The sequence below is a fragment of the Maylandia zebra genome, linkage group LG15, assembly GCF_041146795.1.
Source record: "Maylandia zebra isolate NMK-2024a linkage group LG15, Mzebra_GT3a, whole genome shotgun sequence".
Lineage (NCBI taxonomy): Eukaryota > Metazoa > Chordata > Actinopteri > Cichliformes > Cichlidae > Maylandia > Maylandia zebra.
Window position 1 is genome coordinate 8,318,302 of NC_135181.1, and position 18,338 is coordinate 8,336,639.

Sequence of the window (18,338 nt, forward strand, 5' to 3'; positions counted from 1 at the left end):
TTACAATAGCTAAAAACCACAACATTGTGAACATGTGGATGGACTAAGCATGCTTACACCCACAAAGAAACTATTTCTGTTTGCCCCGGTCTTAAATATCACAGTTCCTGTTAGATATGTCCGTCTTGATGACTGCCATTTCTGTTTATGAATCCCTCTGAGACTACCACTTAAGAGATGGGAATCTATATTTAAGGGCAGTGTGGTGGATCAGGGCGAGGTTGGGAGGGGGGTGCAGGTGGCTGAAGGTGTTGTGGGGGATGTGAGAACGTGTGGATGGGGAGGGGGTGTAAATATAGCTCCTGGTCTGAGTCTGGGCCCCTTAGTTTGCTAAGGCCTCACAGGAAAGAAAGTCTCCTCAAGAGACTGAATGTGGAGCTCATACTTATGAGCGTTTTTTGGCGAGCAGCGACGAGTAATATAACAATTTTCACATTGCCCACAGTCATGTTAGTGCATATTTCTGTGTTTAAAGGAGTTGATAGCATGTTTATGCAAAGCAAAAAAAAAGAAAAAAGTGAAAGCAGTCCAGGACAAAATGTTTCTTTGTATTTCTGGGACATGCACCTGAGTGGTCCCTGCTTATCCATGGAAAAAGAGGGAACGGTTGGAAACATTTGCTTATTTTCTTTGCTTGCTGATAAACTCTATACTCACTTGGTGAGCGGCAGATGGGAGAGAAGGTTTTATGATATGATATGGTCCACACAATTTTATGACAACAAACCTTTGTATCAGTTTATGTGTGCGCAAAAGCGAGGGCTATTTGAATACTATAATCCGTAGAGGAATTTGAATACTAGAGATAGATTACACTTTGGAGAGGGTAAATAGTTCATTCAGTTTAAAAGGCAATAATTACTCTACATAATGGTGCGGCTATTTGGAGTGCTATTTACACTGAGAACGTAGGCTTCTTGGGCTGAACTTCGCACTTTACAGCTTAAATATATGAAAATGTTATTTCCATATATTTTTGTCCACGAGTAGCTGCGTTTGAACTGCTATCAACTTTAGTACGCTGAACGTCAGAGATTAAACACTGAACACAAGGTTGTTATAAAAACAGCACACTTTATTGAGTAGGCAGTCAAAAGTAGAAGTATAAAAACTTGGCATGTGTAAATGCTTTTACAAAAAGTGTGCTAAGTGTTTGACACGAGTTACTGCAGTTTCGTTAAAGGACACAAAATGCTTGTTGAGTGTACTTTTACAACAGTGTAAATCCACCAGAAGAAATGTTTATTTCTTTCTCTTTTTTAAAAAAAAATGGGATTTTGGCTGTAGCATTAATATCAGTGTTTGCTACTCTCACAGTTTTAAGGAGAATATAAAATTCAAGTGCAGCTTGGTCTTACTCTTACTGGGTGAAGCTCAGGTTTCAAATATAAATGCATTTCAGATTTTCAAATGTATAAATAAATTCTCTCTCTTTCTGTAGATATATATATATATGTATCTAAATTCTAAGAATTGCTTGTTCATTGAATGTTTTCCCGGTTGGGGGGGATACTGTGAAGGCCAGAAATAAATCAAAAAAACTTGAAATGAAAACTCAATTCCTATGAAATAAAGGCGCCGATGTGGTTGTCAGGTAATACTAAAAAGGCTGGCCCCTTTCTGTTGTATAAAAAAAGTATAAAAATTGTAGTTGCATAGTGGTACGAGAACAGACCGAGCAGTCCTTGTTCAGCAGTGGAGTGTTTACATGAGGTGGCAAAGACCAAACACTTGAAATTCTCAGTAGACCCATTAAAAACCCCTTAATAATTTAAAAAAAAGGACAAAAAAAGGTAAAAAAAAAACCAAAAACCAAAAACCAAAAAAAACCAAAATAAAAACAGAGGTCAGTTAGAAAATAATCATTATGACTTTGGATGTACGATAATGCTAAAAGGGCTTAAATACTCTGAAATACAACACTGCTCCATTGGCCAATTGTAAAACAACAGCAACAAAGTCATAATGTAAAAAAAAAAAATCAATAAATTAATGAGCTTGTTCTTTATATTACTATCAACATGTGTAATTAATAATACAGCCCAAGGCATACATGGTCACCATTTCCCCGTTTGTAATACAATAAAACCAAAGAAAATTTTAAAAATTTAAAAACTTTAAAAAAGTCACCCCCCCTCCCCCCTTAAAAAAAGTCTTTGGTTGGTACAAATCCAACAAATGTAAGTGTGAAAAAATCAGTGGCATATAGCCTCTCCCAATGACTGTACCACCGCAAATATGTATCCGCCCGTCTGTTCCACAAGTGTAGGTGAAAGCGAAAACTCTTTGAGTTTTGAACCCAGTGATGCCGTAAACGCCTGTGTTCCAGAAGTAAACAAGTAAACATCTGCTTGATCCATCCATTGCTCCAACCATTTTCTACTGCTTCAACTGGGGGGGCTAAACACCTTAGCCTGGTTGAGCTAAGGGCTTTTTTTCTCTTTCTTTTTTTAAACTCCAGTGCAGGAAAAGTTGATGTGTTTGGATCAGCATTTATCTCAGTCTATATCATCAGTGTCCTTGAAGGGAACGCACTCAAGAACTTGTGTTCCGAGGCCAGTATGTGCTCCTCTGTTTTCCCGGAGGCCAACAGATCCCAGGAACCCAGCTGTTGCTGCTGTAAGAAAAAAAAGAAGATGATGAGTTTTTATGTTAACATGCAAAGCTATTTTATAAATTTATGAGTTAATTACACACACACCTGTAGTGGGTTATTCAGGCTTCTGTGAGGGAGCTGGTAGATTTTGTGTCCGTCTTCGTTCAAGAGTGAGCTTGTAAGTAGGTCCTGAAAGAAAAATGCAACAACACTTGTTAACAACACAATAATTACAGTACAATGACTGAAAAGGATCTTAGGGTTGATCCTGTGCGTACTCATTGATGGACTCACATAAACAAAACAAAAACACATAAGGAGGTCTGACTTAAGGTCAAATGTCAACTTACCGATACTTCCTGAGCTGGGCGACTGGGGGAGAAGAGCTGCCTGTTAAGTTCTTGCCCTGCCCACTGCATGCAGTGGCCCCTCTTGCATGGGAGCTCGACCTAGGACCCCCGGAAAAAAAACACAACACGGTCATTTAAAACCCCACATTTTCCTCTTTTTGTAACCAAGTCACACAAGCTCGCTTGCAAAAATTAACCTCAAGCTATTCTTTAAGCTGATGTCAAACGTGTTGCAAAATGTAACTAAAAAACAAAAACACAACACGTTTGTCACCGCAACATGCAAATGGTTGAGTTTGATATTTCACCCCTGTCTGCTATTTTCTTAAGATACAAAATAACACTTCTTATGTCAGTCTCACATCATATGCGCATGCTTTTTTTTGTATATCTGTACATGCATATGTAGGGTGGAAAGTACCTCTTGCTTTATCTTCTTAAATGGAGGATGCTTAATGGCATCTTCCACTGGCTCCTGCTTGATGGACCCAACCATCTGCTGCCCCAAAGTGGTGTTCTGGAAACAACACAAACCTCCGAGTGAGTCCCGAGGACAATGCAGTGTGCAAAGCAGCAGTTTGCATGTCAAATTAAGCACCGAGGGATATATATACACACATTAAAGTCTCTCACCATTAGTTTAACGGGGCCATATTTGATCTCCTGATGGGTCGAGGCTGATCTCAAAGGCGTGGGTGTACGTGGGGTTGACTCCAGAATTGACTCACACATATTAGGCGTCATGAGCCTGAGGAGAGAGGAAAGAAAAAGCGCAAAAAAACAGCTGTTAAAAAAGGCTCATATAACAATAACAGGTTTGCATAATAAAAGTGATGAGAACAAAAGCTTCTTACAATTCATTATCATTTAGGAGGCTTGCAGGCACAGGCGAGTTAAAGGGTAGATTGTCTGAGTGTTCTGGGCTCACTGGCTGGTTGAGGAACTGTGAAATAAAAAGGAAGAAAACATTAAATTAAAGACCCCTGACAAGGCTTTGACAACCAGGCAGCTCGTGTAGCACGCTAAGCTAAGCTAAACAATGGGACAAACACTAGTTTTGTGTGGTGACTGTGTAAGCACGGGTCATGTGACCTGTGAGGGTGAACAGAGTAGATTTGTGACTTCACATGGGTTGGCATTCGACATGAAACCAGTCAATGATTCTTTAGCAGTTGTTGAGCACCGATTGGGCAAGACCCTGTCTGCTTTAAGAGTGCTACTTTCCAAGAACCCACTGCTAACAGGCTCTGGGAAAAGGGTGGGAAATTCTGGGTCAAGGCCCGCTATTATATCTGTGTTTCTAATTTATAGGGCATCTTCTTCAGCTGGTTCCAGTTGATCACGACAGACAAAAATAAAAACATAATATAGCACGACACAGTGTAAGGAAGATACTTACTGAGTCAATCATGGATTCCATTATCCCTGGCATTGGATTTGAGAATGCAGGACTGTTGTGGGGACTGTTGTTGTTGCTGTTGTTGCCGTTAATGCCTTCGACGGGTGTTGTGGGGGCGCTGTCCTCAGCTGAGCTGCTCTGGTCAAGAGACAGTTCATGGCTGGCTGCCTGGTGATGAGGTAAAGGCAGAGCAGCACCTTCTGAGCTGTTGGACATGGAGCTCTGGTTGGTCCAGTTTTGATAGAACGAACAAATCTGGAGAGAGGAAAAAAATGTTACAGACTGGAAAAGAATAATCACCTGAAAACACAAAAGCACAGAGGAGCGAGTGCAAAGGAAGCACAGATATAAGAAGCGCAGGGAACGCTCAGCCGTGATCAAATGAGAAGGGGAACTTTAATGTAAAGGCCGACAGAAGAAGTGTTGAGTAGAGAATTGCACAAGGGGTCATGCAAACCCAAAAGAAATGGTGATAAGATCCTATTGCATCACTTTTTGCAGAAACAGACCACCCAGATGTTTCCTCCTCCTCATGCACACACAAAAAACACAAGTCCAACCACTGTCCTTAAAGCCAGGGTCAAAAAAACCAAAAAACACATAAATTGTGCTGTCACATGTTTCACCCTCCTGAATCCAGACACAGATCCGAGTGTGACTCACCGGTAGTGACGGCTGGCCCCTCAGTTCATTTTCTGTTGACATGAGCAGCATTTCGATCTCTTTCACCCTCTTCTCCTTCTCAGGGTCCTCCTCGTTATAGTGTCTCTGAAAGAGCAGAAGAAATGCGTGAGCACCAATTCAATCCAAACAACTCATCTACCCCATCTTTCGATCGCCGCTCAGGTTTGCGATTCTTACCTGGACTTGGGGAATGTTGAGTATGTTCATATTGAATGAGAGGGTGGAGTGCACCTGTTACAGAGAAAGAAGCAGACGTTAATAAATGCAAGATCTTGCGGGCGGAGATCTGCCTAAATTCTGGTTTAAAGCCCACTTACTCTACGTGCGTCAGACAGGTAGGTGGCGTAGCTGAGCGGCAAATTGGAAGTCAGCTGCGTGTGACCGGGCTGTTGGGGAAAGCACATGATCTGATTGTTGGTCTTCACGTAAGTGCGGCTGGCGGGGAGCGAGGGGCTGCTGTTCTTGGCTGTGTTCTGAAGGTAGCCCTCCTGTTCCACCTTTCTCCTCATGGTGGAGTTCCAGTGGTTCTTTATAGCGTTGTCGGTCCTGCGGGTCATAAGGGACATGTGTTAACTTAAAGGGGATGTGACATCCTCTAGCTGCACACAGCAGCTTTATCAATGCAGGCGCACGCACACGCTGAGGGAGATAGGAAAAGTCTCAGTCACACACATACACGCATATTTAAAAATGTGCGCAATTGATAAGGTTATCAGTGCAAAGCAATTACAATAACCACATATTTATCTGTGTTTTCTCTTCTGTCATTCTACACCTTCCCCCCACGTCCTAACTTAGCCTTTTAACCTTTCTTTCCCAGCTTGCGTTCTATGTCCACAACTCCATTTTCTCTCATGCTCACTTTTATTGGCGTGCCCTCCCCTCCATTTCAGCCTCTTAACCGCAACATTGCGCAGCTAACCAACAAGGTTTCAGTGATTCATCTAGCTTCTCCTTTTCTGCCTCTTCTTCCCTCTCTCCACCTCACCTGCCAGGGAGCAGCTTAGCGATTTCTGCCCAGCGATTGCCCAGCTTCTCATGCGCCTGGTAGATTATTCTGTCTTCCTCCTCCGTCCAGGAAGTCTTCTTAACCTCTGGGTTCAGGTGGTTGTGCCAGCGCTCGCGGCACTGCTTGCCAATTCGCCCCTTCAGGTGCTTGGCGATCACTGACCAGCGTTTGGCGCCGTATTTCTGGACCAGCTCGATCACCTGGGGATTTTTAGGGTTGTGAGGGGTGAGAGAAAGAGGAAAGGCAAGAGAGGAGGAGGAGGAGGGAGAGTGTTGAAAAGGAAGAAGTGAATGGTAGTAGAGGAGCATGGGGAAAGAGGAAGGAAGGAGTAATAACAGGGAGGGGAGGGAGAAGTAGAGTGGTACAGAGATATGAAAACAGGAGGGAGAGAAGAAATAAAAAAAATTATTATCCATAAAAATCTCAGAAGTTTTACTAAATGCACTGCTTTTCCTTCCTCCTTCTCTCTCTTTCTTGATCTTTCGCTAGTGTAGCTGATTGAGAACACCTGCTGGTGAGCAGTGAGGGAGTTTCCATTGGAACATTAGCCACTCTGCTAATCATTACAGTGGCATCTGGGTGGAAATATAACTCCTAAACGTGTTATATGTTGTGTAAGGGTGAGTAAAAGTGTGCAACCACAGTTCAGGAGTTGCTACAGAGAAGTTGCTTTAAACACAGGAACACAAAGTAATTGTTGATCTCAGTGGTATCCAGTTAGTATAAAGCCCACTCTAACAATTACACTGTAAGGTCACCACTAATGGCTGTTTTAACATAACACACGGCTAAAGCACACTACAAACTCTACATGCAAGTTAATCTTGCATTTATATTTACAGTTTTCCATGCCACCCTCCCCCCCAAAACCCCACAAAAATACAGTGTGCTCTTACCCTCTGGTCCTCCTCTTTGGTCCACGGTCCTTTAATGAGTTCTGGGTTGAGAACCTTCTGCCACCTGTGTTGGCACTGCACATCTGTACGGTTCTGTGTAGAGAGAAAAACAAAATACAGTTTGTTATCATCTCCACACAATGGGAAGTTGCACGCAGACAAATCAGGGCCTCATGCCTGCTACTTACAGTTAATAGGCTTGCAATTACTTTCCAGTCTTCTGCTCCATGATGTTCAACAAGTTTCTTCAACTTCTCATCCTGAAAAAAGAGAGTACATTTTTAAAAAATATGTCACTAATATTTAGTATTGAACAGCAGAATTTGAACTGTATTGACGTGTGTGTGTGTGTGTGTGTGTGTGTGTGTGTGTGTGTGTGTGTGTATACCTCTTCTCGTGTCCAGCGTGTCTTGCCGAGCTGGCGTTTCCCAGGCTTGGGCAATGATCCATCATAATCATGTTCATACATCTCAGTCTCCTCCTCGTCATCCTCACTGCTGTACAGACTGCAGACACACACACACACACACACACACACACACACACACACAGAGGGCAACATTTTAAAAAGAGGTGGAGTCTGCGTGGAAAAAGAAGAGTGTAGGATAATAGACAGAAGAATAATAGGACAATAAGTACTTTACTTGTTCTAAACTACTCCCTATTAATCTCTTTATGAGGTGCATTAAAAAAAACTCAGCCCTCTCTTTTAGTCACTTGCTTAACTCCAACACAGAGAGAAAACCAGTCATTCTTGAAGGTTTGGCTGCAGGCTTTTAGCCAAGACACCCACAGGGGGTGTGCATGTATGAGAGTGTGTGTGTGTGTGTGTGTGTGTGTGTGTGTGTGTGTAAGAGAGAGAGAGGGGTGGGAGGACGAACAGGTTCCAGTGTTTTTAGTTTCCACAGATACCTGGATTGGCACATGCGATCATAATTTTGTGACCCTGGCGTGTTCAAACTTGCACAGGGCATTGTACAGCACAGCCATGCACACACGGAAACACACGCACACGTGCACACAGAGTTCACGTTCGCGCGCGCACACACACACACACACCATGTGGTCAACTAATCAGAATGCGGGACAGGTAGATAGTTGTGCTGTCATACAGTACAACAGGTGAAGAGGAACCCCACTATGTGTGTACGTGCGTGTGTGTGCATGCGTACAGAAGGATATTTACACGCCATAATCTTCCTTATTTTCCTTTTGCCCAAATGCGTGACTACTACTCGCAGAGGCGAGCAAATAAACAACTTCTCTCAAATTTATCCAACAGCCTCTGCGTTTCAGCGCAAATGAGATAATTAGCGTGAAACAAACAAAAAAGCAAGCAAACAATAGAAGATGATTACAGCGCTCTCAAGAAGAACGATTAATCAGCTGGATCGGCTCTTCGTGAAAAGAAGCGATAATTACTTTTAAACCAATCAAATTAACTCCGGGTGCAGTTTCTTCTAATTACGATGAGGACAAAACGAGATAAAAACACGTCTGTAAACGGAGGTAAACGGTGACTTTTTTGTGTGTATGTGCAAAGAAGATCCTCAAAAAGGATCCCTGACATCTCAAACATGAGATTCGCGCACAAGACCTAATGTGTGTAATTTAAGGGAGAAAAATAGCATTGGGTCTCCGCGGAAGAAGTGCGCGTGGAGTACAATGTTAGAGCGCAGGTTTCCAAAATAATATCCATCGCTCCTCGCGCTCGGTCGGAGATGCTGGAAAGCAGTCGTGTGTGTAGCGTGTGCAAGTTTTCATCGAAAAGAGCCGAAATCGGTGGCAGATGAACTGCTTTGCAGCCTGTTTTTACTATCCGCGAGTTAAGACACGCCGAAGCGTGCACGGCACAGCACTGTCAAAGCCGAGCGATGACCAGCCACCTGTCATTGGCGCGAGCGCTCCACAGCTCCAACTGGAGAAAAGTAAAGGGCTCGCGCATAGTACAGGCTGACCACACACATATATATATGTATATGATGTATATATGAAGTAAAACATATATCAATATATCAATATATATATAAATATAAACACACACGCGCGAGCTAGGGCAAGAGGATGCACTCTTCGCACTTACTTCACGCCGTATCCAAGTGAAATAATGCCTCACGAGAAAACTACAATAATAGCTGCGAGTCTTTGAGAGACAGAAATGAAAGCTTTAAAGCTGCCAAAGTCGTTGCTCGTGTTTCTCTTACCTGCTTCTGGACCGCCGAATCATGCTTAAAGTCTGCTGACGGTGTTTGGTGAACGCGGTAAGCACCTAGCCGACAGACAGCACTGACTTGCTCTCGCTCCTCACTTTCAGCTTCACTTTTAAAACGCGACCGCTGCTTCTACGGACCCGCCCCTTCCCGCCCCTTGTGCTCGCCCTTCACCAATACGCCGCGCCTCCAGTCTGTATTTGGCGCCTCTCGGTCGTGGCCTGAGGCTGTGGACCCCCAGGCGTTTCTTCAAGACAATTTCTCTGTCTACAGTTTTTAGCAAGTCCGAGTTTTAATGGACAAGCAGATGCCGCCTATAAGAAAATGTGATGTTTCTCGTAGATATATCCTGAAAGCATGTTGAGTTTTGCAGTGAGAGACCCCTTACTATCAAAACCACAACTGGCTTTAGTAGACACCATTAAAACATAAAATTAGATAAAATACATGCTAAGCTAACTGGTCACATTCACTCTATTTATTAGGACAAATTAAATACATTGGATTTAGGTCTGACCCTATTAATGGTGTATGTGACAGGTTTCCTTTCCTTTCAGGGGGATATGAAAGTCAGAATAAATTACAATACAGCCACAAGACAACGGCAAAAGATATCAGCTTCCCAGTGGAGAGAGTATAAAGTAAAATAATGAAAATATACAGGATTTGTATGACATATCGTTCTGCCAGAAGATGCCTATTTGAAATGTGCTTCGAATAGGGTTAATAAGTGAATGCGATATGGGATCTACTTTGTATGATAAAAAAGTGATCTCTGACCTTATTTTTGTAAGCCTCTACACATGAAACCTGCCTAATGATGCAATATCTCAGGAGAGGAAGTTTAATAGCTCTTTTATTAATATAATTCTGAACAGGTCAGGGTACAATGCAGCAGCGAAGCCAAAAGAAAAAGTTGTCATGAACCTTAGTAGTTATTGATTTGATCGTTTCTTCTATAGAGATAGATCACACTGGGGAAGCAGCAGGACTCCTTAATAAGTGCCCAATATAGTGTGTGCATGTGAGAGAGTTGGTCCTGTCTTGTAATACAAGTTCCTGGTTGATTTTCTCAAACGTGTCCTTAAGCGCACCAGCCAGGTCACTCAAAAGGAGAAGGAAATGCATCTGTCTGAAGAAAACAATACAAATAGGTTTATGGCATGCAAGGAAAGTGAAGTTACAATGAGACCAGTGGTGATTGCCTACCTGTTTGTAGGGTGCCTCTTGGTGCCACAGATGTTTCTTGGTGATAAAGCATAGAACAGGCCTTGTGTTATTGTTTGCCCATAAAAAGAAAAAAAGTTACAGAACTTGCAATTGCACTAAACTTTTTTTGTGGTACTTTATTTGCACTTATCTCAGAGGATAGGCGCCTTTAAACCACACATGACTGCCTCTTTAGGTTGATTTCTTCTCTTTGAATTTTCTGAAAATAATCAATATTGAAACTACAGACTGGATGAGTTTGCGCTTATTAATGCACGTGGCTTGTACAATATTGCTTATTTCTTAGTAATACCGCAAAGCTTCGGAATTATTCTTTATTTAACCAACTCATTTGTCACATATTGTGTGTAGTTTGTTTTGGTGAAGCTCTGAATTGCTAGAGCTGTCTCTACTCAACCATTCATTTCATGGGGGGTGGGTGGGTTAATGCTTTATTGGTTTAAATGTGTCTTCTTATTGTTCCTACATACGCAGCCGTATTGTCCTAATCACTTGTGATTACCATCACCCGATACCAATCTATTGTTCCAGAGAAGTAATGATAATAACAGGCTGATGGAGGCTTATGCACAAACACATTACTGTAGACTAAAAACTCGCCACTTAATGCAGCCTCTAAAAGTGCTTACATGGCTCAGTGAAGTGAAGCAAGTACAATTTTTCCAGTTTATAGCTTTGGACATGAGTTAAATGAGGTAGACTAAAACTTCAAAGTGTGCCCTACTAGATTGCTTAATCTATTTTTTTCATCTTCATTTTGGTTGTCCTCATACGTCGCAGGCAACTCCTGAGTACACAAGTTACAGTCCTGTCAGTTTTGCCTCAAGTACCTGAACCACCCGCAGTGTTTACACAGCCAGTGATAAAACCTAAAGAATCCTTAAGCTCTCTAATGTCTGGGATTAGTTTGAAGCTGTGTTTGTTTGCATTCAGGCTGAAGAGGAACTGAAGGGTCTCTAATACCAAAAAGGAGTGAGAAACAGACAGCTATGTGTGTTAAAACAACATATATATGAAAATATATGAACAGCACTAGTCTTAGATGTTATATTAGGCTTTATTGTCTCCCTCGGGAGAAACGGATCTTTGACAAATGAGGGAAAAGTAGCATATAAGACAAAACATGTACAATTTCACCTCTTACTATTTAGTAATTTTTAACTGATAATAGCACTAAAGAAAATTTGTACCTATTTAACTTACTTTCCTGAGGGGATCAACTCATATTGTTACCACAGGGCTACATGTCTTAATTGAGTGAACAATGAGCCCAGATAAACCATTTGGTCAGTGAAGAAATGGGGGGGGGGGGGGGTATTCTCGGGTGCTTATAATGCATTTTAAACTATTTACCTACTAAATGGTAGGACCTATTGTGCTTTGCTGATGGAGAGTCGTTTAATCCCTTTGAGATGTAGATGATGTAGATGCAGCCCCTTTGCTGTTGATCAAAAACTTAAAAGGACCCACTAATGACCTACCCCAGTGATATGTGTAGGTGTGCCTTGCAAATGCAGATTATTCAGGCTCATTCTTGCAAATATGGGTTTTTTTCTGAGCATGCATAAGAATGTGTGAGTTTGTGAACCTATGCTTGGTGTGGGTGTGGCCACCATTATTGTCATCTGAAACTGGCTGATTGGTGTATCAGTGCACAAAAAAAGAAAAAATGGTTTGGTTAGTGGCCCAAAGCATGCCACTAACATTGTTTTTCACAAATAAAGCTTTTACTGTAAATCAACTGTTTCCTGTCTTTAACATAATGCTTTACTGTACATTTAATAACAATCCCATCTATTGAGGATTATCTACATATAACCCTTTCTGGACGTAATCTTGCAAAGCTGCTGTGTTTCTTTGGAGAGCAGTTGCTTTCTGCTTTCATGCCTTGCTATACACATCATGCTGCCACAGTGTTTGTGACTCTCCTGATTGTGGGCCTGTGAATTTGAACATCATACTGAAAGTAAAAGGGGCCTCAAGTTGCATGAACACAGCCCTTCTGGTCTTAACTTCAACCATGAGACAAAAATAAAGGCAGTGTGGATAATTTCAAATGTGTGTACCACAAAATGTGTTATGTATAAAATTCATATATTTGATGCATTGCATTGAAAGTCATGGATATTTAGAGGGACGTAGTCTTCTTAGCATGGGGCTACACATGTTGACTTGACGATCAAAATCTGATAAAGAATAAAATAATCACTTAAAACTATCTTTAAATTGCTCCCCAAACGAATTCTCAAAGGTTTTTTAACTAAAACACTAAAACACATTTTCTAGATCCAACTTTTGTTATTAACAAGCAAGGGCTCCCCATTAATTCCCATTTTTCATAGATCTTTTTGGAAAGGGTAAAATGAGGACTGCTTTAAATCAGCTGATTACATCAAGCTGAGCAGAGCAAAATGGTCATAATTACTGTGTTGTAGTATATTATTATTCCATTGTATAAAACACATTTTGCTGCTTGTCCTCTACCTGACCTAGCAAGCTCAGTGTCCACTCTGTATTATTTCTTAGCACTGTGTACAACCATGACTTTTTGATCTATTCAAATTCAACTTTAATTAAATAGCTGTTATCCTGTAAGACTGCAATCCAAGATCCCCCCGCAAAAATACAAGTGTAGTTGACTTTTAACTTTTTACATTTAACCATTCTTTGCCAGGACAAACTATGTGCAGAGGGCTAATTTTATGCTACATGAGCCAGAATGGTGTCGTTCTAAATTCAGCTTTCCCTGACATTAAAAAAACACCATGTTTCACAGATGGAAGCAGCAGTGTCCTCTGTGCAAACACAACACTTCTCCGCTTTTTTTTTTTTTAAATAAACATTTTCCAGTGATCCCCTGGCTTGTCTTGCAACCTGCAGAAGCGGTGGCTGTCTCCTTGCTGTCTGTTGTTGTGCAGTGTTCTCCTGACGATCCATTAATAAGGATTAACATTAACTAATGCAAAACAGGTCTTCAGATCTTGTGACACACTTTGCTTGCGATGGGATCTTTTGTTTCTTGATCACTGCTGTTAAGGGTGATAATGGCCTGGCGTTTTTTCTTTTTCTGTCTGCCTGACTGTGAAGTGAAGAAGTCTAAACTCCAGAGATGGTTGTGTAACCTTCTCTGAGCATCAACAGATCATTTTAAAGCGCAATGATGGTTTGAGGAATAACATTCTGTAGGACACAGAAACATTCAAGTGCCACTCTAGGTTTGTAAAACAGGGACATCAGTAAACAAGCAGCCTTCATGTGAGTTTGGGATCACTTGGAAGAAAAGACGGAAATTAAAAGTGTGTGTGTGTTTTCTGCACAGGCCCCAGATGTATCTTTTTCTTTGAGGGTAATATGTAAAACTACCTTGAGTCATCTGAAACCAAACTGAAAGAAAGGAGCAGGGGTATATGAAAATTCCTTTGTAGAAGGCTGAGGAGGAAGCCCAAAGCCCATTGACTCTTTAGCTGGGGACATTTGCATGGGTGCTATTGGGCAGGTTAAGGAGAGGTATTGTGATAGCTACCCCCTTTGCAAAACAGTGTGTGCACAGGGTGGTTCATTTGAATTATTTTAATGATGGCTCATGGTCTCATCCTACAAGATTCTGTGCACAGTGTCGGGAAGACCGTATGTGCTTGCATCTAAGTGAGCACTGGAAACATCAGAAAGGTTAACGTGATTATGTGTGGGTATGTAGCTACATATTTACTAATTGTTAACTGAGAATAAATGTGTATTTTAAAAAATATATCACATGCCTAAAACCAGTGGGAATTTTTATATTTTTAATCGATTGTTAGATATTTCATATTTTAGCTACTGATACATGTTTAATGAATGTAGCGAGTACATGAAAATTAAACAAAACACATGTTTTTCGGTTGTTTTCTTAAAAAAACAAAAAAACAAAACCACTATTTCCATTCCTTCAGCATTTATGGATTTGAATGTGATTATCTTTTAATTTCTCAACCTGCTACTTTAAATACCTTTTATGTATCATCTGTGTGTACTTTAGTTGTTTGGACTACTTGCCCACCTGACTGCAAAGGGTGTATGTTTTGCATTTTCCCCGAGGGTGAGGGTGAGTTCCTGTGAAAATGCGCTCCCATCATGTCTGGGGCCCTTGGAAAATTATGTAAAGTGTTCCCCGGTACCTACTGCCAACCTTTAAAGGGACCTCACCCCCTCCCCACGCACATGCACAAAGGCTTTGTCTTCTACAATTACAGCAGACTAATCTGTTTGCAAATGTACATGTTGTTGTCACCAATATTTGCAACCCTCTGCTTTCACTTGACTCCACAGACACCACCGTGTTCCATTTCTCGGGAGCTATCATGCAGATCCCGTGAAATGTTTGGTAATTCATTTCGAGGTGGTGTGACAAATGCAAACATCCTTATTTTAATTTGATGAAAAAAATGATATAATTTACAGGTTTAAAAACAAACAAAGCAATTATCCTCTGATCCCATCATTCTTTCAGCAATCTGTCCATCCATCTGTTTAATCCTTTTAATCAGCGCAGAATCCATTCTCTCAGAAATCCCACTCATCTGCCACTGATTAATTGATCAGACTTTCTGTAAACTCTGCGGCAACAGAGATTTGTCCGGCGAGTGCTCAAAAGCCCTTGAAAGGAAACAAGTGTTCAGATCCTGTGTGAAGGTGTGAAATGATCACACCTCCTTGTTGCAACACGAACGCATGTTTGATTCATCTCTATTGCATCAAGGTGGCAGGGAGCAAATAAAACACACACACACACACACACACACACACACACACACACACACACACACACACAAACAACGTATTTGGCATAGCACTGTGTCAAAGACTGGTTGGTTGAAGTTGTGGCGTTTTTTTCTTTTTTTTAACAAGTCTCCGTTTTGTTTTGAATCTCAAAAGGTTATGTTGACCAAGGACAATGCAAGAGAAATGCTGCAGAGACCAACTACTCTAGTTTCAATTGACTTCTTTTTCTTTTTTTGGCATACATGTCTTCTCCCTTATGCAATATGTTCCATTTCCATCTTGCATCAGGTGCTGTTTGAAGTGTTTAGTTTGTACAATGTCCTAGAAACATTTTGATGTAAAGGAAGAGTTCCCTCTGTCACCTGTGTGACCCTGTAAACTGTGCAATGAACAACAATTGCACATGTATGCATATGCAGTTGTTTATTTTGACATGTAGATGTGCAGCTAAAACTTCAAAACGCAGGAAGTGGAATTTTTTCTTTTTGTGAGGGGAAACCTCCACCCACTCAGGGTCACACATGCATGCGCAGGCAAAGGCACATACACACACACACACGCGGGCAAACTTTTACGTAAAACAAATGATCATCTTCTACACTGACGTCCCCCTCCCGATATGAGTGTGTTCTCCCCCCCATTGTTCTTACCAACCTCTGTTAATCTGATCTTCGTCAAACTGCCATTTGCAATATGAGCCATCAATCGTGAAAAAGTCTTCACAATTACCTAAGCAGGAGCCGTTCTTTATTCTGTTCTATTTTTAGCAAGGGGGAGACACGCCAGACCTCATATTTCATTTCACCGTGCAGATGCATGCTGTAAACTTCACCTGCATCGCTGCTATCAGATTATTGTCTGACATTTTCATCATCCTCCCTTTCATTGAGGCAATAAGATACATCAAAAAACCAAAACATGCATACATCTGCAAGCATATCTGACACCAAAAAAGGGGCATGTTGCAGACCAGTTCGCAGATAAACAAGCACATGAAATGTTACTAAAAAAAAGGGCACACATATACACTTCTCGCTTCTCCCCCTTTGTGGTAGACAGGCTATAGATTTCTTGTGGTACAAAGATAGCAGGAAAATATGATGTCACTGAGTGTTTGTTTGAGGTGTAGTGTGGGCTCAGATGGGTTGGCCCCTAACCATAGGCGATAACCTTTGACAAAATAGTCATTCACACCCCAAAATCAAAGGTGGGATTCAAATTTGTATGCGCATAGTAGTTCAAGTGAGCAGGCTCGAGTTCTTTCAGTTCACTTGTTTTTTTTTCTTCTTTTTCTTGAGAGAGTGCATGGTGCATTATCCCTTTTACATTAAGTTTTGGTTTGTTTGTTTGTTTGCTTGAAACATTATGGTGTTTCCTTCGTATGACTTAAAACTAGAAAATCTGAACACCTGAGCTGGGTCAAAAAACCCTGTAAAAAAAGAACGGCATGACTTCATCGGTGTGGAGGAAGGTCAGATTCAGCTGTCAGCCACGCAGGCCTGCACGGGATTCGCTGAGAATTCTGACAAGTGGAGTTTGGGAACACCGTGGGGAACAAGAGGAAATCTCTGCAGTAAGTCATCGAAACTACAGAGACAATCATCAGCCTTCTCCTCATGTATACACTGTAAACACAGAGCTGCGGGGGGGAAAAGTCCCAGCACCATCCGGTGCACAACCTATTCGGGGGGAAGCTTTGAAAATATCGGCACTGAAGCCAATAAGATGGCAAAATTGTGGAATTAAGATTTTTATATATTGGCCTTTTAAGTGTTGCCTCAGAAATTGAAGATCAAATGATCGAACTCTTTCCTCTCATAAAGATGACATTCGAAAACCCCCCCCCTGTAGCCTTAATGATGAGTTTTGACACCTCAATGAATCATTAAAGATGTGGCTGGACAACAATTAGAATTGGTCCTGTTTTTTTTTTTTTTGTTTTGTTTTCAAACGTAGCCCTAGTAAGCTGTAAAAGCAGAGATCACGTTCACTAGCTCGTGATGCACACCCAGGTATAATACTCTGAAAACAGGTTACAATTATGTTTAGAAAGAGAAAAAAGGGTTACCCCCTCGTAAACATCCAAGCGGGAAACAGTTAAAATGAAAAAGACTAAAAAACTGCAAATCAGAACATTATTTATCATTTTGTCAGGCCTTTTTCACAGTTAAAGGTCCACAGATCTTTAAGGCCGTGTAGAAAGAAAGAAAGTGTACTTTATTGATTCCTTTCTGCATTTAACCCATTCACTCAGTGAAGCAGTGGGCAGCTATTGGGCGCCCAGGGAGCAGTGTGTAGGGACGGTGCCTTGCTCAGGGGTACTTCAGGATAGCTGTTCAGGGGAATCAAACCCCCGACCTTCCGATCATGGGGCCACCACTCTACCTACTGAGCTATCCCTGGGGGTGTAACTACAAATAAAAACATTTGCTTTTGCTGTTACAGGAAAACTTAGCCAGGTCAGTTATTACTGATATGAGTCACATAGACACTCCCCCACTTCTTTGTTTTGGTCTGATTTTCTTCACCTATTTGCTTCTATCTTTCTATGACAGTGTCCTACCAAAATGGAAAACTTCACTCTGCTTCAGTGCAGCAAATATTTACAAGTATTGTTCCTGTTAAACATAAAAAATATATAATTCAAGCACAGCCTGAGAAACCACAGGTCAGCGAGCATCACCACATGTGAGGCCCAGCTCTGCAAATTTCTTTTCTTCTTTCTTTTTTTCAGCCATTGCTATAGGTGCTTGATGCCTGGTGGCAAAAAGACTATAGGGCTTAAAGGAAATGCTGCATCCCCCACCCTCTTCACACCATGGACACTTAACACCTGAGAAAATCTAACACTTTACAGACTGTATTTCATACCACCTCACACCTCTCTTATTTTCCTGTGATACTCTTATCTCCGTCAGACAGAGTCCTCTCCCAGCCATTCACTTTGTTTTAAAGAGTAATTTTATTATAACTTTTCCATTTTATGGGTTGTTTTCTCTTTCTTTGCGACATAATTTATTTTCTTTCTCTATTGTGGTTTGTGTTATTTCTTATTATTTACTGTTAAACTCGAAGTGTCGTGCAATGTTTCTTTTTTTTATATATGGGGTGCAACTTATATTACTATTTTAGGCTTGCAGAACTTTACTCTGACGGATGCACAGAGTTGTAGCTGTAAATAAATCCAGTGTAATATAGGTCTG

The 18,338-nt window shown here is 41.2% G+C and overlaps 1 protein-coding gene across 2 annotated transcripts; it reads right to left on the reverse strand.

The window, feature by feature from the left end:
* Positions 1 to 1,054: 1,054 nt before the first annotated feature.
* Positions 1,055 to 9,263, reverse strand: myb (v-myb avian myeloblastosis viral oncogene homolog). Of its 2 annotated transcripts, none has more exons than XM_004541941.2 (15): positions 9,139 to 9,263; positions 7,323 to 7,440; positions 7,123 to 7,194; positions 6,935 to 7,027; positions 6,018 to 6,238; positions 5,347 to 5,575; positions 5,207 to 5,260; positions 5,009 to 5,113; positions 4,346 to 4,600; positions 3,801 to 3,889; positions 3,580 to 3,694; positions 3,368 to 3,463; positions 2,947 to 3,045; positions 2,702 to 2,785; positions 1,055 to 2,614 (listed from the first exon to the last, which is right to left on the reverse strand). In XM_004541941.2, the coding sequence occupies exons 1-15, from the start codon at positions 9,159 to 9,161 to the stop codon at positions 2,504 to 2,506; spliced, it is 1,764 nt and encodes a 587-aa protein (XP_004541998.1). In that variant the 5' UTR covers positions 9,162 to 9,263; the 3' UTR covers positions 1,055 to 2,503. The 2 variants fall into 2 exon arrangements, with proteins under 2 accessions (XP_004541998.1, XP_004541997.1); XM_004541940.2 differs by having other exon boundaries at positions 1,055 to 2,617.
* Between the last annotated feature and the right edge of the window lie 9,075 nt (positions 9,264 to 18,338).

Coding starts and splice junctions, on each gene's coding strand:
- myb (XM_004541940.2), bottom strand. CDS start 9,161: ATGATTCGGCGGTCCAGAAGCAG. Junction 6,239..6,934: donor CCAAAGAGGAGGACCAGAGG/GTAAGAGCACAC, acceptor AAAAATCCCCAG/GTGATCGAGCTGGTCCAGAA. Junction 3,464..3,579: donor ATGGCCCCGTTAAACTAATG/GTGAGAGACTTT, acceptor TGTTGTTTCCAG/AACACCACTTTGGGGCAGCA.